We start from the raw sequence: 27,155 nt of genomic DNA on the forward strand, positions 1-27,155 counted from the left end.
ATTTGGTTTCTCATCTTTGGATGATGATTGAGAGACTCTGAGTTGTAGGTTATACTCCTCCACAGAGACCTGGAGTACAGCCACTCTTTAGTCATTTCCCTGTGGAGCCATGTACTTTACTGTTTAACACAGCCAGGATGGGATTGAATTCATGAAAATGAAGGCAGTATAATTGCATAGACTTTAAAGTAAGACAGACTTGACTTCAAGCCCCACTCTGCAGTTTACTGTATTACCTGGGGCAGGTTTTATAACCTCTTTAAGCTTCAACTTTGTCATCATAAAAATGGTACAGTAATGCCTTGTGGGTATGAGGGGATATTTAAATAGCATAATACAGGTAGAGAATTAGGAATAGTTGATAGACTTCAGTGGGTAAATACTTATTCTTGTGGGCAATACCAGGAAATGTCTGTGGTCAAAGCAAGATTCTACAATGAGCTATTAGGTCTCCCCTAATGTTTCCTCAAATTCCATCAAATACCGAATTGCCATGAGCAGGTTTGAGCCTTAAAACCTACCTTCACCAGCTTTTTTAGCGTCATGATTTCCATGTTCCTTAGCATGTGTGGCTTTAGTTTGTTCTGTGATATGCTTACAATCCGTGAGTAGAATTTCTGCTTTCTGAATAATGTATAGGCTGATACATAATAATGCATCCTTTGGGTGAATTACGGCTAAAATCCTGGATGTCTTCGAAGGTGCCACTCAGAGACGTTTGCTATCCTAGTAGTGGGCCCATGCTGTAGAATGAACAATCTGGATTTTAATTCCTTTTTTATTAGCATAGATAACCATAGTCTTTCTTCATCTTAATTTCTATGTATTGCAGTTTGGATTTGTAAAAGTATTCTAGAATGTTGGGTAAATATTGTTTCCCCCATTGTAATAGTGAGTCCTTCAGGAGAAGGGCTACCTTTCCTTTGCCATCAAAAGTAATCCTTAATATAATGCTAAGTACAGATTGAAAATCATTAATTATTGTCATACAAAAGTTACCACATTATAAGACTACACTGATTGTCAAATAAAGTATCTTCTTCACATTTGAAGCACTCTCTGAAAGATGACCATGACTTGCTATAATGCTGCTTTCTGTGGGACCCATGTAACACACAAAGTTGTTAACTCTTTGAGCTAACAAAGCCAGCCAATTTCAAGGCCCCCAAATTTGAAGATAGATTTTCCAAATATTTCCAGCTGTTAGAAACTATTGAGTTCACTACCAAAGCCAGCTTGGTACCTACAGTCTATGTGCTGCTCTCTTTTTTTTCCTGATTATGTTTATACTTCAAAGAGCTGTCAGGAAGACTAGTACTCAACCACCTTCTATTTCCAGTGAAATGTTCACCTTAAAGTGTGTGAGAAAAATATAAAGCATGTAAAAGTTAATCAAAAGATAAATGATGCTGTGGTAAAATAGATAAGCAAAGATCGAGTTCTGTTTTATATGGACCTTTTCTAATTCTTCAAATAAATTTATGAAAAATTGTGTTGCTTTTAGGAATGATTTTACAGACCTTTTTGACATTGTGATTACAAATGCATTGAAGCCTGGTTTCTTCTCCCACTTACCAAGTCAGAGACCTTTCCGAACACTCGGTAAGTTACATTTGGTTTCTTTCTTCTCCCGTATACAGTTGGCTAACAACCTTGTGCAGAACACTGTGTTACATGCAATGCCATGTCTTCTTTCCTCTCATGGGGAAGAAAAAAGATAATAAACCTATGTTTGTATTAACTGTTACGCTACCACTTTATATCACAATTATTTCTTTGCATGTCAGTCTCTCCCTGACTTTAAAAATGAAGGGCATGAACTTCACCTTAGTGTTTAGGGCCTAAATAAATGCCTCGATAAATATTTGAAGGATGGATTACTTGTGATAAATCAGTCAAGTTATCTTCTAGAACAAAAGCACCTGCGGAACACATGAAGATCTTAACAAATGAAACATTCCTCTCTGGGGAATAGGCAAGGCCTTCCTGAAAGGGTATTTAGAATTGTCATTCATGTAGAAGAGACTGATAGGGAGAGAGGTGGAATGAAAGGGATTTGCAGATGAAAAAGAATGATAATAGAGTGAGGTACTCATAGTAGGTGCTCTTGAAAGCTTCTTGAATGAATGCATAAATGAATAAAAAGAAGAGCCTGATCTGGAATAGAGAAGTTATAGTTTTTGGGGAGTGAAAGACAGTGAGTTTAGTTTTGATATCTGTTGTGTCTTTTATTTCTATTTAAGTAGTTTCAAATAAACTCAATGATATATTAACATTTGAGGACCATTCAGAAGTTCTCTTAGGAGATGAACATCTAAAATAAATCCAGGATGGTTGGAAATTGAAACACAGTTAATGGTTGTAAATGCACATAAATGTATAAAAGATTATTAACAAATAAAATTTATAGATCTACCTAGAAATGTAGCTGTATTTTAAAGAGAATGATAAAATTAATATACATGCATATTATATGCATAATATATATAAGCATACATGCATATTATATGCATAATATATATAAGCATATAAGCATATTATGCATATATATATATAAAACCATAATATATGATTTATAATTTTACTTTTGATCATATGCTTGGCATTATATAACAACCTGGGCCAGGTTGGACTGATACTTAATATACATTTCTCTTTACTTTCCCGTAGCCACACACTACCCTGCTTTGAAATAAAATTTAAAATTTCTCAAAAAAAGTGTTCATGTGAGTCAGACGCATTTAATACATTTATTTAATATGGTAATACAGTATTATTTACTTTGAACTTTGCTATTCAAAAGCCTGATTCAGTTCTAGGCATTTGATAGTAGCTCAGTACTCAGTGATGGGCTTATGAATAGTGAAATCTAAGTGAGGTTCATTGTAGCACATGTCAAGCACCAAGGCATTTTCTGTGCACCAGACAGATGTGTGAACATGTGAGCACATCAGCAAGTGCAAGGGATGCTTATGGATTGTAGTACATGTCATGAAGCTAGTAACCACCTTACGTGGTACTACAGTATATGGGGCAGGCCTCCTTAGAGCGGCTGGCCAGGGAAGCTCTGTCCAAAAAGGTTAGGTAAGGTGACTTGCAAGGCAAGCCCTGGGGGACAAGTGTTGAGAAGAGCAGAAGAAGAGTGTTCCTGGCAGCGGATCAAATGAATGCCAAGGCCCAGTAAGAGAGTAGTTTTGTCACATTCTAGTAACAGAGAAGAGACCTGCCATTCTGGCACATGGTCATGGGGTGGGAGGGGGGTGAAGTTAGGGAGGCAGGCACCCGCATAAGCAGTGGAAAGGGGTTTGAATTTTATTCCACAAGTAACCGAAGCTGTTCCATTGTTTGTGGCAGATGAGTGATATAAGAGACTGCTTTGGCTGCTGGGTGGGAAATGGTTTGAGTGTGGGGAAGGATGGAAAGAGGAAGACCTGGCAACTGCAGTGTCCCTAGTAAGATACTGTCATGGTTTGGTCCAGAGCGACAGTATTGGAAATGGAGAGCGGTAGATATATTTAAATATATTATGGAGTTGGAAAACACAGAGGGCTCGGAGATACTTAAAGAAACAGCAGATGAAAAGAAAGGAGTAATAAAAAATAACTTCCAGATGGTTGATTTTTCTTTTTCCTGAAATGAGCAAGTGAGTAGATGGTGGTACCATTTACAGACTTGGGGAAAAATACAGAGGATAAAGTTGTATGGAGTAGGGGTTACATCTGTTAAGAACTCGTTTTTCAACATGTTAATTTTGAGATGCCTATGAGTTATGTAACTGTCACTATCAATTAGGAAATTGTATAAATATGCCTGGAGTCCAAGGGAACAAGTCTAGGCTCAAGATATATATTGGGAGTAATCAGCTCATAAATAGGTATTTGAAGCCCAGGGATTATATGAAACCAAATATAGAGAGAATGTAGATAGGCAAAAGGCCTGGACCAAGCCCTGACATTCTCTAATATTAAGGATAGAGAAGAAAGAGTGCAGTGTGGCAGCAGATAGATTATAGTAGGGAAAACAGTAGAATACGTGTTCAGAAGCCAGAGGAAAGAGGAAAGGGTAGCCAGCTAGTCCAAATTCTACAGAAAAAGTCCACTGAAATGAGGAAAGAGAAATCTTCATTGGGGTGGGCAAGATGGAGATCACTAGTGCCTCAGTGAACAGTTGCCATAGAATGGTGGGATAGAAACTAAATTGCAGTATCTTGAGTAGCTCATTGGAGGTATGGAACCAGGGTATATGTACAGCTCTTTCTAGAATTTTAGCTCTAAAGGCAGTCAAAGAATTGAGGTTTTAGCTGGAAGACAATGTAGGATTAAGGGCATATTTTATTTTTTTAAGATCGAAGATACTAGAATATGCATATATGCTGATGAGAATGATCTAGTGCAGTGGTTTTCAACGGTGGCAGTTTTGCCCTTCAGTACAAATTTGGCAATGTCTGGAGACATTTTTGGTTGTCGCAACTTGGGAGGGGGGTGGAGGCTAGGTGTGCTGCTAAGCAGCTTACAACACACAGGACAGCACCCTCCAACGACAAAGAATTATCTAGCCCCAAATCTCAGTGGTGCCAAGGCTAAGAAACCCTAGTCTAGCAGAAAGAAATAGGTTGATGTTGTTTTTATATGTTGGTTTAAAGTCTTATATAATAAAATCCTTGATATTAAGAAATAATCTGTTATCAAGGATTCTAATAATATTCTTATAATTAAACCAGAAAAAAATTTAAATGTTTTTCCCCACTTTACAAACTTACATTTAAATATATAAGTAAGTACCCAATAAATATTTGTTTTTATTTTTATTTTTGTGGGGTTTGCATATTTTGTTCCAAGAAAATCTATACCCCTTTTATACCCATAGTAGTATTTATGCCATTCCATAAGATTTTTATTAAAATTTCACACAAAGATACAAATAATGGAAAACTACACATTAAAAATATACCAAGTTTTTTTAACATATTGGAAATTATAAATGCATTAACTATGCTGACAGTTTACATCATTTTATGTAGTTTTTCTCTATTTAATTGAGAGTATCCCAAGATAAAAGGGTGGAGTGTTCAAAAAACGATTACTTTAGAAGTACCTATCTTAAGACTTCTGTGCAGTATTTTCTGTTAGTTGTACAGTACAATTGGATTAGAAGGCTGACATAATAATGATGTTTATCCAAACTACGTTTTTAGATATTATACTCATCAAAAGACTTGAAAGTCTTTTTGACTGAATTTATGGTATGGAAATATTAGGAATCTAAACTTTAAAAATAAGCACATCCTGATAATGAATATACCATTTTAAAAAATTGTTTTATATTTTGGGTTGTATAAAAACTTAGTTTTTTAATTTCTACCTTCTCAAATTTGTATTTCATTTATTTTTTAATTGACAAGTAAAAATTATATATTTATGTTGTACAACATGGTATTTTGATATATATATACATTGTAGAATGGCTAAATGATACTATTTAAATAGGAATTACCTCACATTATCATTTTTTGTGTGTGTGGTAAGAACACTTAAAATCTATTCTCTTAGTAAATTTCAAATATACAATATGTTATTTTTAACTCTACATTATGTACAATATATTTCTTGGATTTATGGATTTATTCCTCCTAACTGAAATTTTGTATCCTTTGACCGACATCTCCTAATACCCCTACCCCTAGCCTCACATTACCACCATTTTACTTTTTGATTCTGTGAGTTTGGCTTTTTTACATTCCAAATGTAAGTGAGATCATATGGTATTTGTCTTTCTGTGCCTGCCTTATTTTGCTTAACATTGTGTCCTTCAGGTTCATCCATGTTGTCACAAATGACAGGATTTCTTTCTTGTTAAGGTCAAATAGTATTCCATTATGTATATATACCATATTTTCTTTATCCTTTAATCTGTTAATGGACATTTAGGTTGATTTCATATCTTGACTATTGTGAATAATGCTGTAATGAACATGGGAGTGCAGATAGCTCAACATACCAATTTCATATATTTTGCATATATACTTAGTATTGGAATTGCTGGATCATATAGTAGTTCTATATTTAATAATTTTGAAGAACTCCACACTTTTTTCCATAATGACTAAACTAATTTATAATCCCACCAAGAATGTACAAGGATTCCCTTTTCTCCACATGCTCTTTAACACTTATCTTTTGTCTTTTTGATAATAGCCATTCTAATAGGTATAATAGGTATGAGGTGATATCTCATTGTGGTTTTCATTTGTATTTCCCCGATGATTAGTGATGTTGAGCACTTTTTCATATAGCTGCTAGACATTTGTATATCTTTTTGAGAAATGTCTATTCAGGTCCTGTGCTCATTTTTTTAATTGGATTATTTGTTTCCTTACTATTGAGTTGAGTTCCTTTTATATTTTGGATATTAACCCCTTCACAGATGTACGGTTTGCAACTATTGTCTACCATTCTACAGATTGTTTTCACTTTGTTGACTGTTTTCTTTGCGGTTGCATAGCTTTGTAGTATTATGTAATCTCATTTGTCTATTTTTGCTTTTGTTGTCTGTGCATTTGGGGATATAGTCAGAAAGTCTGATAAAAATTTCATTTTAACTAGCAGTCTACTCTGTTTCATTCTCTTCTGTGGTTTTAGAGATGAAAAATCTGGATTGATGAAGCAGGACCCAAAGTCCTACAGTCTCTGTAATGAAGACTGTAAAGTGCCTAGCAGTCTCAGCATATATAAGATTTCATGCTTTTTGTACAGATATTTAGAAAAATTTACCTCATTTTGGCTGGGAGCGGTGGCTCACGCCTGTAATCCCAGCACTTTGGGAGGCTGAGGCGGACGGATCACCTGAGGTCGGGAGTTCAAAACCAGCCTGACCAACATGGAGAAACCCCGTCTCTACTAAAAATACAAAATTAGCTGGGCATGGTGGCACATGCCTGTAATCTCAGCTACTAGAGGCTGAGGCAGGAGAATCGCTTGAACCTGGGAGGCAGAGGTTGCGGTGAGCCAAGATCACGCCATTGCACTCCAGCCTGGGCAACAAGAGCGAAACTCCGACTCAAAAAAAAAAAAAAAAGAAGAAAAGTTTACCTCATTTTTATCACATACAGGAGGGCTAGATGTCTAACGTTCTTTCCAGCCTTTGTTTTCTGGGCCTCTGATTTAAAATATTTCAGTGGAAGAAATATTTTTTAGAATTAAACCAAAATACTTTATTCTATTTAGAATGCAAAAAAGATTGCCAGAACTATTACTAATTACAGGATTGTACTGCACATATTTTAAAATCCCTACTTCATTACATTCTCTATTATGTGTCTATTCTGCTGCTGATTCTGATTCAGATTCTTCAGCTACCTCTAACTGCTTTACCTCCATTTCTACTACCCTTCTCTTTTAATGTTGATATTCCCTAACATTCTGTATTTGGCTCTCCTTTCTTCTCCTGTTGTCCTTCAGCTCTCTACCACTGGGAAGGTTTTAACTATCATCTATATAGTGATGGTTGACATTTCCTTATCTCTGGGTTTCACATTTCTCTGACCTTCAGAAGCCTATTTCTATCTGTCTTCTAAAATCTTCACATCCCACAGCCCCAGGGTCGCAGGAAACTTGATGTGCTTGCAACAGCTCATTAAATCCCCATCCCATTTTAGCATGCCCCTCTTACCATATTCCATAATTACATTTTAGTTACTTTTCCAAGCACAGACTTTAACCAAGCTAGTAAGCAAAAACCACAGTTACTTTTGCACTAACCTAAAAAATCAGTCATCCTTATTTCTTCCCTCCCTTTTAAGTTGTCCTTCTGTTTTCTCAGGTTTGTCCTCAGTACATTCCCACCACTGCCCCTATCATCCCTTGTGTGAAATGGCACAATATTTAAGTCATTGCTCCAAATGGTTAAAGTAAAGTTAATGCAACTGAGCTTGCTGGGATGGAAGGCACAGCGAGCCAATCACGAAACACAGCATGGCCTTAGCAAGTTGCACAGGTTTGACGTCAGCGGTTGTCATGGTAACAGGGGCGAAGATGCTGATGCCAGTGTCAGTCAGGACTGAGCTCCTCCCTCCAGTCTGATTGCTGCCAGTGCTTAAGGATGTATGGAGGGGAGAAGCGTCTTCCAGGCAAAATCTTCATCCTCTCCTCTATCACGTGCACTGCGTCACCAGATCCTCTACAGTGCTGAGGGTGGGGATACGGGGGAATCTCTGTCTTGCAAGATTAAATTGTCATTGGAGAGGGAACGTGTCTGCCTTGTTCACTGCAGTGCCGCAATGCTGCTAGCTCGGTTCCTGCCCCTGCCCGCCATTGGGAGAATAATAATCCAACTCTCTCTTTCTCTCTCTCTCTCTCTCTGTCCCTCCCTCTCCCCCCTCCTCTCCCTCTCTCTCTCTCTCCTCTCTCTCTCCCTCTCCCCCTCTCCTCTCTCTTTCTCTCTCTCTCTCTCTCTCTCTCGTCCCTTGGCCTTAGCTGTCACCAATACATTGACTCTGACTCCCAAATCTTTCCCTGAGACCTGTTTTCCTGAGTCTCATACGCAGTTCCTCCTCCACACTAGGCAGCTCCACTCAGTGTTCTCAAATCAAGCTTGAGATTCTCCCTTCGCCTAGAAACCAAAAACAACCAAACATGCTGGTCACCTTGTGTGTATTCCTTACTTAACCATCTATTACAATTCTCCAGCTAATAACCTCCGTTGTCTTCACCCTTTTACCTCCAGTGTGCTATGCATTAAATCCTGCTTCATATACCTGGGAAATCTCTCATCTCTGTCCTCCTCTCCCTTTCCACTAGGCCATCTAACCCCTCCCCAACCTCTCTTCAGACACTTTTCATTAGCACAGACTTCTATTTTTCAGTTCTTTAAAATTTCCCACATCTTTTTTATTATTTACTTAGGCACAAATTTATTTAATCACATGCACACAGTGTCTCATTGGCTTCCATTCCATATAGCATCCTAAGGCTAATTGTACAATCTGGTTCCTAAATAACCTTTCCATCCTTAGCTCTGTCTCCATTAAAGTACCCTTTACTCTACTGAAATGATTGCCTTTTATTCTTATATCAAGTTTTTGTTCTCGCTATTCTGTCAACATCAGTGTTTCTCAGACTTTAATGTACACATGAATCACCTAGAGATCTTGTTAAAATGGAGATTCTGATTCAGAGGCCCTGGTGAAATCTTAGATTCTGCATTTCTAAATAACTTGTCTGGTGAAGCAGATGCTACTGGTTGGAAGATCACACTTTGAGTGGCATAGATACATGTAGAATGCCTTCTCCCTTTCCTCTCTGGTGACTTCCTACCTCTTATTTAAGATCAAACATACAAATCACATCTCCTTTGCAATACCTTCCTTCTGCAGCTCCAGTCAGAGCTGTTTCTTTCTCTGTATTGTTTAGTGCTTTCACTTGACTACAGTTGGGAAATTGTCTGATGAACTTTGTCACCGGATGTTGGTGCTGAGGGGTGCAGCTGTGTGCAGGAATCTTTCTGTCTTTAGCACAATTCCAACAACATTAAAAGCTCCGTGAATGAAGGAGGCTGAATCCATCAGCGAACTAGTCAACCCCATCTCTACTAAAAATACAAAAATTAGCTGGGCGTGGTGGCAGGCGCCTGTAATTCCAGCTACTCGGAGGCTGAGGCAGGAAAATCGCTTGAACCCAGGAGGCAGAGGTTGCAGTGAGCCGAGATCGTGCCATTGCACTCCAGCCTGGGCAATAAGAGCGAAACTCCATCTCAAAAAAAAAAAAAAAAAGAAAAAAGAATGATGAATGAATGGTAACCCCCCCCCAAACCAAAGCAGATAAGGGTAAGAATCACACTTTTTCTTTAATAGTATAATTTTCCTGTTATAGTCTCCAACACAAGCATTTTACTAGACATTTTACTTGAAAAATGTCTTACCTGTCCATGCCAAGAAACAGAGAAAGTATGTATGAAAATGAACAACTGGAGAAAAAAAAGTCTAGCCCAGAATTGAGGAAGGGATTTATAAAAGTAAATATGAACTGTTCGGTCAAATGTACATATATACAGAAAGGAATCCTAGAAATAAAAATTATAAATAAATTTTTAATCATAATTCATTATTTAGTAACCTCTAACAAATCAGAGATTGCCACCAGAATATAAGCATCCTTAGGGAAGAGATGCTTAGGGCAGAGACTTGAGCCATCTCATTCACTGCTATATCCCTACTGACTAAAACAGCCTGTGAAATATAGTAAAAATGAAGAATGAGATGAGAAAGAAAATGAATTGTATTTCTAGCTCAAATTCTGTTTGACTCCACCAGGCTGTGCAGATCCTCTCATGTTTGTAACTTTTTACTTGTAACAGAAAAACATTGGCAGCAACCCACATGTCTATCTATAGAGGACTATTATTAATAAATAAATAATAGAACGTGTAAAATAGAATGAAATGCACATATTTTAAAAGGTAGATTACACTGTGCTAGCTATAAAATAGTTTAAAAATAGCAAGTTGCAGAGCCTCATGCAGATTATTCTAATATTAGCATTTAAAAGCATTTTAAAATTATTAGTATTATATTAGTTTGCTAGAGCTGCCATAACAAAATACCACAAACTAGATAGCTTGAACGATGTATTTTATTTCTTTGCAGTTCTGGAGGATGTGAAGTCTGAAACCAGGTTGTAGCAGGATTGGTTTCTTCTAAGGCCTCTCTCTTCTTGGTTTGTAGATGGTTGTTTTCCGCCTGTGTCTTTACATAGTCTTTCCTCTGTATCTATCTGTGTCCTAATCTCATCTTCTTATAAGGAGACTATATTGGATTAGGTCCACCGTGAGAGTCTCATTTTAATTTAATCCAGCCTTTAAAGGCTCCATCTCTAAATAGTCATATTCCGATATACTAGGGGTTATTATTTTAATTTATGATTTGGGGAGAAATATAATTCAGGCCATAACAGGTATATACATATACTGAAACTCATCAAATTGTATGCTTTAAATATATTCCATTTATTGTATGTTGATTATATCTCAACAAATGTGTAAAACCATGGAGAAAAAGAATATACTCATATTCGTATTTGCTTTTATATGCATAAAAGAGCAGAAGAGGTGAGTGCATACCAGATAGAGTTCAAAAATAAGACTTAAAAAACATGTAAATGTATTACTGATTCAGAAAAAATCTCATAAATGCATATTTTTAAACATTAATAAAGTAGTGACACCAAGTGCTTGGGGAGTTTAGGGGAGGCAGCAGTCACTGTGAGTTGAGGTTAGTGCTTCTGGCCTACAAAACTTCTCACAGGTTCTGCTCTCTGTGGTAAGTTTCGCTTAGCTTTATTAAAGGCTGTCAGTCTAGCCTTGACTGTATCATTGTCCCATATCTACTTTGTAACTATTATACTGTCAAAAACTTTACTGTTTTTTAAACTCGTCTTGTCCATATGTTCTTACAATAAGAAAATAAAAAGATTTACTTCATTGTAGTAAGACATAGCTATACTTAGGAATAAATTAGTTTCCAAGACAGCTTTAGTTTTATTTATTTGCCTAAATTGATGGCTCCTCCATCTCTTTATCCAACCTTCATTTGTTTCTTAACTTCATTAGGTTAGTTTTTTGGTAGTTTGTAGTCTAAAAGAAAAGGTTTGAGCTTTGTTCACCTATGAGTTTTCTCCTTTCTAGTTATTTTATAACCCAAACATCTATTAGTGTTAAAGGGTTTGAGGAATAATTTGTATATCTTGTAGAACTTTGGTATAGAAAATTGTCCTAATAATGTATTTTTATAGAAAAACGTTTTCAATTAATACATTTTACCTAACTGTTAAGATTGCTTTAAATTAAAGCTGGGACAGTGGAATTTTAGGAAAGTAATACAGGTTTGCTTTTTTACGAGATAAAGCTTTTTATCAGTGAATTTGAGGGACATTGTGAAAATAATAAACTATAAAATTCAGTTCAAAGGGCATTCTAAAGCTCTCCTTCTTTTCTTCATTCATTGCTGACCTGTTTTCAATATATATGGAAGATTGTAACAGCACTAAATTTGAGCCTTATATAAAGATGTCATAGGAGGTTGGCTGAGGCTCATCCTAAGTGAGAATTGTTAGTTTGCGGGTGTCCTCAGGGATGCCAGATAAAGGTTTATTCTGTGCTTTAGTTGTTCCCCGTTTGTGGCAATACCATGAGACACATTCAGGTCCAGGAATCCAAATTCGGAAATGCTGTCTGGGAGTATCATCTTACTTTGTCTTCTAGCCCCAATTTGAAATCCTTTGGAATAAGGAGGCAAAGTGCATTCTTGTCCTGGCTCTTATTATAACATTTCAGTGACTTTGGTCAGATTCCTTAACTTTTTCAGGTATCAGTTTATTCACCTGTAAATTGAAGGGGTTATAGCTAAGACTTCTTAAACACTTACTTTGTGGCAGACACTTTTCCATGTGCTCTATTTTTATCTGTATTAATTTATTTACACAACCACTCTGAGGTAAGCATTGTTATTATCCCCATTTTAAAACTGTGGAAGCAAATTATCATCACCATCTATCCCCTTTGTCTTCTTTATTTTTTTCTATATCTTCTAACATTTTCTTTATCTTTCTATATCTTATAACTGGTTTTTGTTTTTTGTTTTTTTTTTTAAGATGGAATCTCGTTCTGTCACCCAGGCTGAAGTCCAGTGGCGCTATCTCGGCTCACTGCAATCTCCGCCTCCCAGGTTCAAGCAATACTCCTGCTTCAGCCTCCCGAGTAGCTGGGACTACAGGCATGCGCCACCATGCCCGGCTAATTTTTTGTATTTTTGGTAGGGACAGGGTTTCACCATTCTGGCCAGGCTGGTCTCAAACTCCTGACCTCGTGATCCACTTGCCTCAGCCTCCCAAAGTGCTGGGATTACAGGCGTGAGCCACCGCGCCTGGCCCTTCTAACATATTTTTAATTAAACTTTTTAAAATCAATATCCTCATTGTACTCTTTGCAGGACACTGTTTTTTGGGTTGGGGTGGGGGTTGTTTGTTTTTAGACAGGGTCTACTTCTGTCACCCAGTGGGGAGTGTGGTGACATGATCTCGGCTCACTGAAACCTCTTTCTCCAGGCTCAAGCTATCCTCCCACCTCAGCCTCTCAAGTAGCTGGGACTACAGGTGTGCAACCCCATACCCAGTGAATTTGTGTATTTTTTGAAGAGACTGTGGTTTCACCATGCTGACCAGGCTGGTCTTGAACTCCTGGACTCAAGCAGTCTGCCTGCCTCAGACTCCCAAAGTGTTGGGATTACAGGTGTGAGCCACCACACCCAGCCTACATTTTTAAATATTATGTAAAAAATAGAGATTTATGTAACTATTTTTGATTGACCTTATAAAGAAGTACAGTGCACTATCTAAATAATGTAAAAAGTGTTTATTTGGGTTTATAAACACTGTGCTTGAAACTTCCCAGAGTTTGTTCCTCTGTACTGTACAGCTTCCACCTCAGTTCTGTGGCTTTCACAGTCCGAACAGGCTCTCTACTGCAGGACTTAACAATTCTCTGAGTCTTGCAGCTTCCTAGCTGTGGAGGCTCTGCCAAAACCCGCAGCCTCAGCTGCCCTTGTAGATTAATTATTCGTTAAGGCAGCCTCCAGTATAGGGGCTGGAAACAGGGAGGGGAGGTAATGTTTGTATAAAGTGAATTTTTTGTTTTGACTTGATTTGGGTTTTTTTTTTTTTTTTTTTTTTTTTGCTTCCTATTAGATTACTGAGTCTCAACATTTAAGAAATTATAATACTATGGATTTTTTAAAATTTTTCATAAGTAGTAGAAAGATTCTCTTCCCATTATCCTTGCAAAGTAGGCATCTACATATCAACTGTGGATCTTTTCAGAAGTATTTCTGTAAATTATTCATTTCCAATTGCCATCAAATCCACATTATTTGCATAGTAAGACCTTTCAGTAAATAAACAGACATGAGAAGTGATCATTTTTTACTGTGTTTCTCCAGGAATATGCTGAATCTTCTTAGACCCTTTTAATGTTAGGCTAGTACATGATTTTGGCTTCCTATCTATTCTTTCTTTAAAGAATAGTGGGATTTTCATTTGATTTTGCAGAAGAATTTTTAAATGGCTGCTGAAATGGCAGCAAGATAGGCATAAAGATTTATTGAACATACGCTGCTAGCTGCTATTATTTGGCTTTAATTATCTATAAATGTAGTTTTAGAATTTTGTTTAAAATATCTGAGTTTATGCAGAAATGCACCTTATTATTGTGACATTATTTGACTCATTTTTGTAGTAGAATTAATAAATTATATTTCATTTCAGTCATAATGACCAAGCTTTAATTTGTAAATCTTAAATTCTCTAGTACCAGATTCAAGATGTTTTTTGTTATACTCTAAGCAGAGATTTAATGTTGTTGTCTGTGACTTTTACATATAGTTTCTTTAGGGAAAATTAGATTTTAGTTAAAGGTACTAACATTGCCAGAGATGTATTTTTAATGACTGACTTAACCATCTTTGCCTCCTTTCTAAACCCTTTGTTTTCTCCCTGTCCTACTCCAGGGTTGATTTACAATAAAGCCAATGAAGCTTAAGCTTTAAGACTCCCCCATTTATCTCTTCCAAATCCTAGCAGGGACCATGGTAATTTTGTATTAATTCTGTATTTGTTCGCTTAAAGAGGGCCCTTCTAATTATATAAGCTTCTGTATACACAACCTCTGTATCCAGCATAGGATTGTATCTCATAAGATTCTTCTTAGTGGCACAGCAGAGAGGACCAAAAAAATGGGGGGAATAAACCTTTTTAAAATCAGAAATCATACAATTGATGTGAGAAAAAGGTTATTTTTCTCCATACAGTTTGCAAAGCTGTATCAACAGCTACCAAAGTCTCTGCTGATATATCATATATTTCATAAAACCTTACTCAATCTTCCTTAATCATCATACTGGTAGGCAGATTCTCTTCAGCTTTTCAGCTCATGTACAAGTAATAGAATAGCAGGCAAAATTCAGAGAGGCAAAGACATTTACCTCTTTCACCAGCCCTGCTTTAACAGGAGTAGGAAGGTAATGTGCTGGGAGAGGACAACTTGGAATGGTCCACAAACTTGTGCTTTGGCATCAGATAGTCCTTTCATTCCCCACTCACCCCAAGCTGGTACTAGGGTAAAGCATTTGAGGCACCAAGAGTGCAAAATTTACATCTGAATCTGATAGACTACTAATTAAAAACTTATCTCCCTCACCCTCAATTCTAAAAAATTAACACCTAATGACTTTCATTGTGTTGTTTATTTGGTAAACCATTTTGTAGCAGTAGGGGCATGATGTCAAGCAGATGTCTGTCTAATCACTGAATAAATCACTTACCAGCGTTGAGATCCTGGGCAAAATAACTTCCCTGAACCTTATTTTCCCCAATTAAGAAGCCCACAGGATTAAAAAGTATATACCTATAAGGGCCTTATAATATGTAGGTACCACTGAATGTCAGCTCCTTTCCCCACAAGGTTCTTGTTTGTACATGTCCTGCAGCCATGCCGTAAGTATGGTCTGCCCAACTGGCTACTCTCACTTGATTAAAAAGTATATGATTGTCAAACTGTATTTTCAGAGAATGATGAGGAGCAAGAGGCGCTGCCATCTCTGGATAAACCTGGCTGGTACTCACAAGGGAACGCTGTCCACCTCTATGAACTTCTGAAGAAAATGACTGGCAAACCTGAACCCAAGGTATTTCCCAGTTGAGGAGAAGTCCTCAGCGCCCTCTTGCAGACATAAGCAGTTGTGAACTGCCAAATCTCTCCTCTTAATTCTTCTGCTTAAATAAGCCTTTCCTTTGTCAATGTAGAGAGGCTGTCTATCTGTGATAGAGAAGAGCAAGGATTCCAAGCAGGGCACCAGAGATTTAGGGGGTGTATGAGTGTGTAGGATGCCTGTGGAATGTTATCCTGATAACAATCTATCCAAAAAGTTTTCATATATAAAAGAAACAACGGAAATTATGCTACAGACTAGCTTAAAGATACACTTGCTTTTGACAGAATGATCACATTGTTGATGTTGGACATTGGTGCATGTTTAACAGCAGAACCATTTCTTCTAAGAAAATATTTACCAGAATTTCTGTGAGCTGAGAGATCATGAGGTAACAGAGCCCTGCTCCACTGGCTGTCACCATGCCACAGTCTCCTGGGGACTCCTGAGGGTTAATGGATAGAGCAGTCTGACTTGCAGATGCTGATTCTCATATCCCTTAACTCTGTTTCCACATCTGAAAATTGAGAGGTATGGACTCAGTCAATGGAGTTTTGCCTCAGACTACCTAGGGAACTTGCCAGATTCAACATGCCCAGCCCCACTCTCACAGATTCTGTTTCAACCAATCTGGGGTTGGGCCCAGAAACTCTCTTGAAAAGTGGTTGTGATTTGCACTTTTAATAATCTCTAACCCACTATAACAAGTTGTCTCTAATACCTCACCAGTTCTTCAACTGCAGGGGCCATTTTATTAATAATTGTAAACATCTATGTAAACATAGGTTCACTTCTTTAGGAAAATGGAATAAAATCACTTATTTCACCTTATGCTGTCTTCTACCTGTGAATGTGTTGTATAACTTCTTAAGACAAATCTGGCACCCTGTGAATCAAATGAGACAAGTTGATGGTCACCTGTGAGGTTATTCAAATAAGTTTAAGATGTTTATGCAATTTTTGATTGTCATACTCTGATGCCTGTTGAGAAATTTTCTTCTTCCTTATATGAAATAAATGCCACTTTCACAATTCTGTGCCTCAAACAGCATCTGCTGTCTGTCTTACAGGTTGTTTATTTTGGTGACAGCATGCATTCAGATATTTTCCCAGCTCGTCACTATAGTAATTGGGAGACAGTCCTCATCCTGGAAGAACTCAGAGGGGATGAAGGCGCGAGGAGTCAGAGGCCTGAGGAGTCAGAGCCTCTAGAGAAGAAAGGAAAATATGAGGTAAGCATTCCCTGCAGCTCTTTCCTTGAAAGAAAAATATTTATGTTTGAAAGCTAAAGTATCTTTATACTACTTGACCCCAAAATTGTCCTGGTCAGGCCGAATACCATCATGTTTAAAAAAAAAAAAAAAAAAAAATGACTAATAATTTGAAACTTTGTATTAATTTTATTGACTTCATGTTCCATTTGTATTGAAAGCAATAAATAATAATTCCATCCTCATTCCTTTCTAAAAAATAAATACTAAATAAGAAAATTAGACCAAGTTGTTTTTTAACTACCCTTTAGACATCATCATCATAATAGAATAGAGAGTTATTTTTATTATAGGGAAAAAAATATGTTTCTAGGTTGCTTTGTTTGGGCTAGTTTTCAGATAATAACCAATTGACCATATAAAAAGCTAGTTTCTGTTTAAAATAAAGGATACTTCATAATAAGGAGGAAATATTATTCCTGTTCCAAAAATTTAATGTGTGCCCAAAGCCTATTTGTAGATTCCTACAGGGTTTCAAAGTTTTTATTTACTTAATAGACAAAAAAATTATGAGATTGAACATTAGTTAATCAACATTTTAATTATTCTGTTCTCTTGTTTCAGGGACCAAAAGCAAAGCCTTTAAATACTTCATCTAAAAAATGGGGCTCTTTTTTTATTGATTCAGTTTTGGGACTGGAAAATACAGAAGACTCCTTGGTTTATACATGGTCTTGTAAGAGAATCAGTACTTACAGCACTATTGCAATTCCAAGTATTGAAGCAATCGCAGGTAAGGGGGAAAATAACTATAAAGCTTCACCTGTTACTAGACAATAATGACCAGTACTAGAATTCTTATCGTTAAGAAAAAGAAATCTTCCCACAACATTGATTTATCTTTGGGGAAAACATCTTCTAGATATGGAACCTAGGTAATTAGGACCAGCACTTCTGTGGGAGGCAACTACAAAAGCTCAACAGTTTTTTTTTAAGTCAGCTTGGAGGCATGTTATAAAATTAGGGAAGAGTTACCAGGACAAGCTGCTGAGGAGGCCCAGTAAGGTGAACCTGGCATTTGAGGCTGCTTTTCCCCCTGGGTATTTGCTGATTCTGGAGGGGGCACCACAGAGGGTGAGTGGGCCTTTCAGTAACTTCATGAATCTGCAGGAATAGGAACTGGAGGAGAGGGCCTGCCTAAGGAGGGGTGGGTCTGGTGAACTCCCTCAATCTATGTTGAGGCCCTGAAGGGCTTTACTTTAGAATAAGGATGAATTGAGAAGAAATCTCCATTTTCACAGGGACTAAAATTCAGCTTGAAATCAGCTGAATACCTAAAATTGGATTGAGGAGATTTCAGATTATTAGTGCCCCTGCACACCTGGTAGAAACAAATATAGATTATCTTTTGAGGAAGATAACATCATTCTAGGACTCAAAATTATTTCTAAAAACAATTCATATAAAATTCAGTGCATAATGAAAAATAGCTGGGCACATAAAGATATGAGACCACACTAACAGAAATAACCATGTTTATTATAGTCAAATACAGAAAAGGAAGGAATGAGAAATTTGGTAGATACAAAAACTATTGTATAAACTGTGGTATAAAAAGAATGGAGATTGTAGAATTTAAATATTTAAAAAATGAAATTAAGAACTTAACAGATGGATTTAACAGCGTATTAGACACAGATGAAAAGTCACTTAGTGCACTGGAAATTAGGTCAAAAGAACATATTTGGAATGAAGCAATAAGAGAAAAACCATAAAAGATACAGAAGAGAGGCTGAGACATAAAAGATATAGTGAGAAGGAGTAAGATTTCAGGTAAGATACGCACTGAATTTTATGTGAATTGTTTTTAGAAATAATTTGAGTCCTAGAATGATGTTATCTTCCTTCTGTATTCTCGGGTTTCACATTTTCAGATTCAACCAATTGTGGATAAAAATTATTCAGAGGAAAAAAACAATAAAACATAATACAACAATTTAAAATGTTACAAATTTTTAAAAATACAGTATAATAACTATTTACATAGCATTTACATTGTATTCGATATTAAGTAATCTAGTGATGAATTAAAGCATACAGGAAGATGTATGTAGGTTTAATGCAAATATTATGCCATTTTTTGACTTGAGCATGCACAGGCTTTGGTATCCACAGGGGTCCCCTGCAATTACTGAGGGGTATCTGTGATTGGAGTCCCAGGAGATGAGAGAATAAGTGAGATGAGAGAAAATGATGGGGAAAAAAATAAGCCAAAGGTTTAAGAAGCCCAAAGAAATGAAACAAAATGAATAAAAAATAAATTCAGAGTTAACTGCTAAATGCCAAAGATAATTAAATATTAAAAGCAATCAAGAGCATAAATGTAGATTAAATAACAGATTGACATCTGACTTATCAGAAACAGAGGAGGGTCAAAGACAATAGAATGATAGCTTTAAATTGCTGAAAGAAAATGATGTGAATCTTGATGGAATTCTATACCCAGTTAAACATTGTAAAGAATAAAAGTAAAATATTGGCCGGACGTGGTGGCTCATGCCTGTAATCCCAGCACTTTGGGAGGCCGAGGTGGGCGGATCACCTGAAGTCAGGAGTGTGAGACCAGTCTGGCCAACGTGGTGAAACCCCGTCTCTATTAAAAATACAAAAATTAGCCGGGTGTGGTGGCAGGTGCCTGTAATCCCAGCTAATCAGGAGGTTGAGGCAGGAGAATTGATTGAACCCGGGAGGCAGAGGTTGCAGTGAGCTGAGATCACACCACTGCACTCCAGCCTGGGCAACAGAGCAAGACTGTCTCAAAAAAAAAAAAAGTAAAATATTTTTAGACAGAGAATAATAGAGAAAATGTATGTCCAGAAACCCTAAAGGAAATAAAGATTATTATTCTCCAGGTACAATTAAAAATAATTCATGTTGGAAGACTTGAGATGCAAGAAGAATGTATATGATATAAGTATATGGTATAAGTATATGAATAAAAAATGAATGCTTACTGTTTGAAACAATAAAAATTAAAGTCCCATGGGATTTACATAGAGAATTAAAATGCCTGACAGTAATGGCATATATATGCCAGAGTGAGGCAGCAAAAATTAACATGTTCTAACATGCTAGAATTAAACAATTAAGGATAAGACCATGTTCAGTATTGATGTCAGAAATGCATGTTGTAATCTCAAAAATAACTGTCAAGAGAATTGTGATGATATACTATACGAAGCTAATATGTAAAATAATTTAAGAATCTAAAAGAAAACAAAGGAGATGAGAGAATATTAAGAATCAGCAAGACGGCCAGGTGCGGTGGCTCACGCCTGTAATCCCAGCACTTTGGGAGGCCGAGGCGGGAGGATCACGAGGTCAGGAGATCAAGACCATCCTGGTTAACACTGTGAAACCCCGTCTCTACCAAAAATACAAAAAATTAGCCGGGCGTGGTGGTGGACGCCTGTAGTCCCAGCTACTCAGGAGGCTGAGGCAGGAGAATGGCATGAACCCGGGAGGCAGAGCTTGCAGTGAGCCGAGATCACGCCACTGCACTCCAGCCTGGGTGGCAGAGCGAGACTCCGTCTCAAAAAAAAAAAAAAAAGAATCAGCAAGACAAATGGAAAGCATTTAGTAAAATGTTAAATTTAAACCTGAAGTAATTACATTAAATGTATGTGACCAAATACTCCAATTAATAGCCAATTTTAAAAAAAATAACAATACCCAGCGGGGCACAGTGGCTCACGCCTGTAATCCTTGCACTTTGGGAGGCCGAGGCGGGCAGATCACGAGGTCAGGAGATCGAGACCATCTTGGCTAACACGGTGAAACCCCCATCTCTACTAAAAAATAGAAAAAATTAGCCGGGTGTGGTGGCGGGCGCCTGTGGGAGGCTGAGGTAGGAGAAAGGCGTGAACCCGGGAGGCAGAGCTTGCAGTGAGCAGAGATTGCACCACTGCACTCCAGCCTGGGTGACAGAGCAAGACTCTGTCTCAAAATAAAAATAAAAAAATAAAAATAACAATACCCAATTATAGGTTGTTTATAAGAGATATATCTGAGACATAAGGATTCAGAAAGTTTAAATATCAAAAGATGGACGAAATAATACCATGCTAACAGTAACCAAAAAAAAAAAAAAGAGAGAGAGAGAGTGGCTGCATTAATACAAAACAAAGTAGATATTAAGGGGAAAAATGATTAGCATGAGAGAGATCACTTTATAATTATAAACCCTTAGTTCTCAGAAATATATAACTGCCAGTCGAAGATACTCACAAAGTCCCCTCTCCTCTCTCAGGTCAGAACTTAATCGCTCCATTTTCACAATACCAAGAAAATGCCTAAAAAAAATCCACTCTCGTTTATAGAGGCATATGCTTTCCGCTTGGATTCTTAGTTTCCAAATTTCCTTCAGTATTTGGCAAAGGGTTTGAGGAAACAACCAGCAGAGTCCAGTTCTCTGACCCTTCCTTTACAGTGGTCCTAGCCCCTCAATTTTTGTCTCTGCAGCCCTGCAAGACTGTCAAAATCTCAACTGGTTTTTCTGCTGCTTGTAGTAGCCCCTACCACCAGCCAGAATTCCAGCACCAGAGGAGAAAAGCCGAGGCTTAGTGTTAGCTCCTCTCTCTGCTGTTTCCTCCTTCCCAGGAATTGTGCCTCAAGTCTTGGTTGCCTCTTTAGCTCTCTGGTGACTTCAGTCTCATGTTTATATTTTATCCAGATTTTCTAGTTGAAGTTAGAAGTCTAGTTAATTTTTTTGAACTTCCGATTCTTCTTCCTTAAATTGAAGAAAGTTGCCATGTTGTATGTATTAAAATTCTTTTTTTTTTTTTTTTTGAGGCGGAGTCTTGCTCTGTCGCCTAGGCTGGAGTGCAGTGGCGCGATCTCGGCTCACTGCAAGCTCTGCCTCCCGGGTTTACGCCATTCTCCTGCCTCAGCTTCCTGAGTAGCTGGGACTACAGGCGCCCGCCACCATGCCCGGCTAATGTTTTGTTTTTTAGTACAGACGGGGTTTCACCGTGTTAGCCAGGATGGTCTCGATCTCCTGACCTTGTGATCCACCCACCTCGGCCTCCCAAAGTGTTGGGATTACAGGCGTGAGCCACCGCGCCCAGCCTAAAATTCTTATTTAGCTAAGCATTTGAAGATTATTCTTAGTAACCCTCTTCCTGTGACTATGAAGAAGATTATTAGGTCTCATTCACCAGTTACATGATCCTCTGAAGAGGGCCTGGGAGATTTTTTTTTAATTTTTATTCAGATAAGCTTTCATATTTTTGTATTAACTTCTGTGCAGAGCATTAAAATTAAACTCACTAGAGCTCTGGGGATGATTTGAGATATCTCTAAATGTGATTTGACTTAAACATTATTATAAATTGCATAGGGAAAGATATATAATTCTTCATCCTAAGTGACCTTTGATAGACCTTTTCTGTAATATGGGAGAAAGAATAAAATTAAATTGTTTTGAATGAGATAGGAAGTGAAAAATAACCTGGTACATCCCTTTGCCTCTTAAAACCTTTTTATATTCAAGTAATGTTTCTATGTTTGTGGATATTCTGCTAGACATGGTTATCTCATTCACATTTAAATGCCTAGAAGCCTTTTTTATAGCTGTCGTAAAAGTCTGTTTATTAGCCATATGTATTACAATGGTGGTTGGTTTATACACATTTTTAACCTTATAATAATAGCTACACACAGACCTACTGAAGGAGCAAAAGAAATATTAAAATTTTACAAGTCTAAAAGATAAGTTTTATTATCAGTGAATATCAAGTTTTGATTTGTTTATGAAAGGCATTCAGAGGCCTGTGCAATAATTAAATTTTTTTTTTCCTCCCCAGAATTACCTCTGGACTACAAATTTACAAGATTCTCTTCAAGCAATTCAAAAACAGCTGGCTACTATCCAAATCCTCCACTGGTCTTATCAAGTGATGAGACACTGATATCCAAATAAGTTGTCTTTACTGAAAAATGAAGTGAACACCCATATACGCAGTTAAAAAAAAAGTTAATTTTCAAAAAATACTGTAAAAGACTTTAAAGAATGAGTTTTATTGACCAGTAAGTTGATATTTGTCCATAGGTCTCCTTTCTATAAATGATCTTGATGTTTAACAACTCTTATTATATTAAAATCTCAGTATCCTAAAACTTAGAACCTTATTGATATTTTCTATACAGTAGTTTTGTGATTAGAATTCACCTGGGGACACACACTCACACACACAGTCACTCTTACGCATATGCCTAGTCCAGTGGTTCTGAAAGTGTGATCCATAGACTAATAGCATAGCATTACCTGAGAACTTGATAATGCATATTTGCAGGCCCCACCCAAAACCTACTGAATCAGAAGCTCTGAGAGTAAGGCCTACCAATCTGTGGTTTAACAAGCCCATCAGGTGATTCTGATTTACAGTACAGTCTGAGACCCACTGGCTAGAACATATCCTCCAGAGACTTGGCTTAATTGGTCTGGGTAAATATGGCTGAGCGTTGCTATCTTTTGCTATCTTTTATATGCCCTAGGAAATTGCAGCCAGAATTGAAAACCAACTGATCTATACCAGTTCTTTCAATTAATAGTCAAGAACACTGAGTCCAGTGAGATTAAGTGATTTTTGCAGGCTATGAGGTTTTATGCTATTCCTGTGTTCTCCAAAACAAGAAAATAAAAAGACATGATTTATTCTCTGTTCATACAGCAAGTATGGAACAGAGATGATCTAGAAGTCAACTATCTCAACCTCCATTGTTACCCACTAGGTTTTTTTCTAATAATGTTAAAGGCTATTTAATTTATTTAATCAACTTTCAGCATTACATTCTCAGTTGGGGACAAAAATTGGTTCTTGGGGTGAAAAAATATTAGATATGGATTGTGGACTTCCAAAATCATCCTATCCAACAAAATCTTATTCCTTAGTATTAATTTATCTCATTGGGAAGAAATTTGTAGTTAAAACTATTTAATTTGAATTTAATTTCTGTAATTGGGAAGGAGGGTAATAATGAACAAAAAGTTTGAGAAAAAAATGCTTTAATGGGTTTTACAGGCATGCTACAATCCAGGACTGTGGTGTTCTGTGTGCTATGTATGGTCATATTAGTAGCTATTTGTTGCAAGATACTTGAAGCCAAATGTTTGCAGTATAGGTTCCTGGCTACTGTTTATGCTGTGATTTCACTCTGTCTATCATGGGCAGTATTAGCGAACACACTGGTTTTCACTATCTGGTTTACCAACAGTATCATTATTTTACCTGGATTGAAGTGCAGAATTTGGCATATCGATGCATGCAATGGAAAGAAAAAATAATTGTTAAAATTTGTAAATGTTCAGCTAAATCTCAGATACCTTGTGGGATGAGTATCTCAGGGTAAGTAAAAACAAACAAACAAAAAAAATCACTGAAATTTTTCCCTCACAGTCAGTAGCTTTGTTTGATATTTAACAATAAGTATATGGTGATATACTTGAAATTTATGTCCAGAATGTCACTGGAATATTACAATGAGCATAAATAATCAAGCTTAGGACTAAATGAAAGATACTATCTCATGTATGCTTTAAATAGAGAATTTATTTCTTTTAAAAATAAAGCTATTTTTCCTTATCCATGTTTATTCTGTAAATGGCAAATAATACATCTTTAAATGCTTATGAACTACTGTTAATATGAAAAATGAGAACTCCAAAATAAGAAATAATTGCACTTTTTGGGCCACTGAGTAGTGGCGGGGGTTCAGGAGGCAGAATTCAGTTGTCAGAAGTTCTAGTCTTCCCTTTATCATTCTACCTAAAGACCGTGAACAGGTTACCACCAAATTTGGCTTCATTTTTTTCCATCTTATGAAAGGAAAAGCTTAGTTTATTTCTAAATTTCCTTCCTTTCTAGCAGTCAGTATTTCTTCTAATGAATGTTTTTTTCTGTAATTAGAAAGACTATAATTAGGCTTTTTAAATTTGTATTTCGTCGTTTCTAAAGAGTGCCAATGTTTCTGATTGGATATGAAGATTAAAAATAATCCAAATCCATAAAAATTAAAAAGAAAATATTAAAGAAGTTATATGAAGCAAAACAATTGTATAAATGGACAGAAGACGTGTAATATTCGCATACAGGCAAACATTCATAATCTAAAGGAAACCTAAAAATAGATGTAAGCGAGCAGAGGTTTTCTTTGCTGGCCACTGTTTATCACATCAGCAGAGGAAAGATCTGAATGGCTCAGTGACCAAATCTTTTGTCAGAATCTGGTATTTGGAATACTGAGGTAGTAAAAACTTTATCTGAACCATGAATTGCAATCTAAAATCAACTTCTGAGTTTGTGTAAACTCTAAACTGAAATCAAATATTATTTCCCCACCAATATTCATATCCAAAAATAACTTTAAATACACACACACAAACACACACACTTTTAGTGAACTGGTTTGAATGAAAATAAATTTGTATAATTATTTTATATAACAAATCAGCATAAAATGGAAGATCAAACTGCCTCTCTAGATATAATAACCTTGACTGAATGTTAGAAATACATGGACAGCTTTTTTAAATCTTCAGTGTTGGAGTAACAGTCCCTTACATCTTTTCAGCCTCTTGAGTACAAGAAGACTATCATAAGAGTTAGTTCCAGATTGGTGCAAGACTGGAATACACTTGACTGCTTTTATTAAAGCCATGAGGGCATACCAAGTAATTCACCCAGTATGGTCTTATTGCCACCCTTGAAAATCCCTGGGCATGGTCCAGTCCACATAGAATGAATTCAGAAAGGTGTCTCTTGTTGGTCTCTAGAACTACCCTCAGAAATAATCGTAAAACAGTGGTCATGAGTGCTGACTCCTCACTAGGCTACTTCATGTACATTATCTTGTTTACTCTCTATAGCAACCATATGAGATGTATATAATTATTAAATTGTACAGATGGGAAAATTGAAATTCAGAGAGATTAAATACAATGCTTGCTCTATGATACACTGTTACTAAGAGAGCAATACATGAACCCAAGTTTGATCCTCAAAATCACACTTTTAATTACATGATACATAATGTCTTCCAATATTGAATCTAGACTAGAGCAAATTCTCAGCCCAAAACCATACTTCAATTTAGCAATAATGTCATGCTAGGACATGAGAGGGATTAAAAGTGAAGACACAGCCTCTATCTTTAAGTAATTCATAATTTAGCAAAATATATTAAATATCTGTAATATAAAACTTACCTAGGAAAGTAAAATAGAGATCAAAGAATCAGGAGTCCTAAAGCATATAATGAGTCTGTTACTCTTGGAAGCCACACATGTCAAGGTCATCAGTAAGCAGGCCTACTCTTTCTTCATATTCCAGGTTAATGTTCACCTTGACTGGTTGGTAAATTTCCCTCACTGGTGCTGAAGTAACCAAAATGGAGAAGGAGTGATGAAAACTCATCTTTGAGTAAACTTAGTGGGAAATAGTATACCTGGGCCTATAGAGAAGTTGGGTCATTACTTAGAATGACAACTAGAAAAGTATATAGACTGCTTGCCAATCAGTTTGTTGCACCATGTACCTGTTCACAGACTCTTTTCAAAAAACAAGTTTATTTTACTTTTTTTGGTACTTTGGTCATGTTGTTTCCTTGGTAAAGATCAAAATTTAATAAAGCCTAACAAAGTTTAATAAAGAAAAGAAATAAATCACTATCTAAATGTGTTAAATGCAATCACCAAGTTTAATCAATTAAAAAATAAATATTCTCTTAACAGAAATGTCAGCGGTTCCTTACAATGCTTAGCAGCTAAATTCCATGAGTATAACATTTAATGTCTTTTTGGTACATTAAATATTCAGTGCCTTTGATGAAGGGAACAAACTGATAATTTCATGTGCAGCAAACATCAAGGTTACATAAGTAAATTCAAATGTGTTAATCTGTAACCGTATGGAATCCTGTATTAAACCAAGTGATAAAATGTACCCTTCTCAAAGGCTATTCATGAATGATTAAGCATAACCTTCAACTGAGGCGTGAATACTCATGTGTCAATAGGGTTTTTGTTAACATTTGTATGCCAAATTTATTACAATAGCTGTGATAGAGTAGAAGTTATGCTAGCTTGAAATCAGAAAACTCAACAGTGAGACTTGCATCTTAGGCAGTTTACTTCC

General features: G+C 36.6%; 1 protein-coding gene across 2 annotated transcripts in view; it reads left to right on the forward strand.

Moving 5' to 3' along the window:
* NT5DC1 (5'-nucleotidase domain containing 1) overlaps positions 1 to 23,139 on the forward strand; it is a 138,299-nt gene extending 115,160 nt beyond the window's left edge. For both annotated transcript variants that reach the window (XM_055262057.2, XM_055262062.2), the window contains exons 8-12: positions 1,505 to 1,602; positions 15,609 to 15,727; positions 16,822 to 16,983; positions 17,587 to 17,755; positions 22,827 to 23,139. In XM_055262057.2, coding sequence (XP_055118032.1) covers positions 1,505 to 1,602; positions 15,609 to 15,727; positions 16,822 to 16,983; positions 17,587 to 17,755; positions 22,827 to 22,942 — 664 coding nt within the window. In that variant the 3' untranslated portion in view covers positions 22,943 to 23,139. The remainder of the gene's footprint in view (positions 1 to 1,504; positions 1,603 to 15,608; positions 15,728 to 16,821; positions 16,984 to 17,586; positions 17,756 to 22,826) is intronic.
* Positions 23,140 to 27,155: the final 4,016 nt, after the last annotated feature.

This window comes from Symphalangus syndactylus, chromosome 2 (genome assembly GCF_028878055.3).
Source record: "Symphalangus syndactylus isolate Jambi chromosome 2, NHGRI_mSymSyn1-v2.1_pri, whole genome shotgun sequence".
NCBI classification, from domain to species: Eukaryota; Metazoa; Chordata; class Mammalia; order Primates; family Hylobatidae; genus Symphalangus; species Symphalangus syndactylus.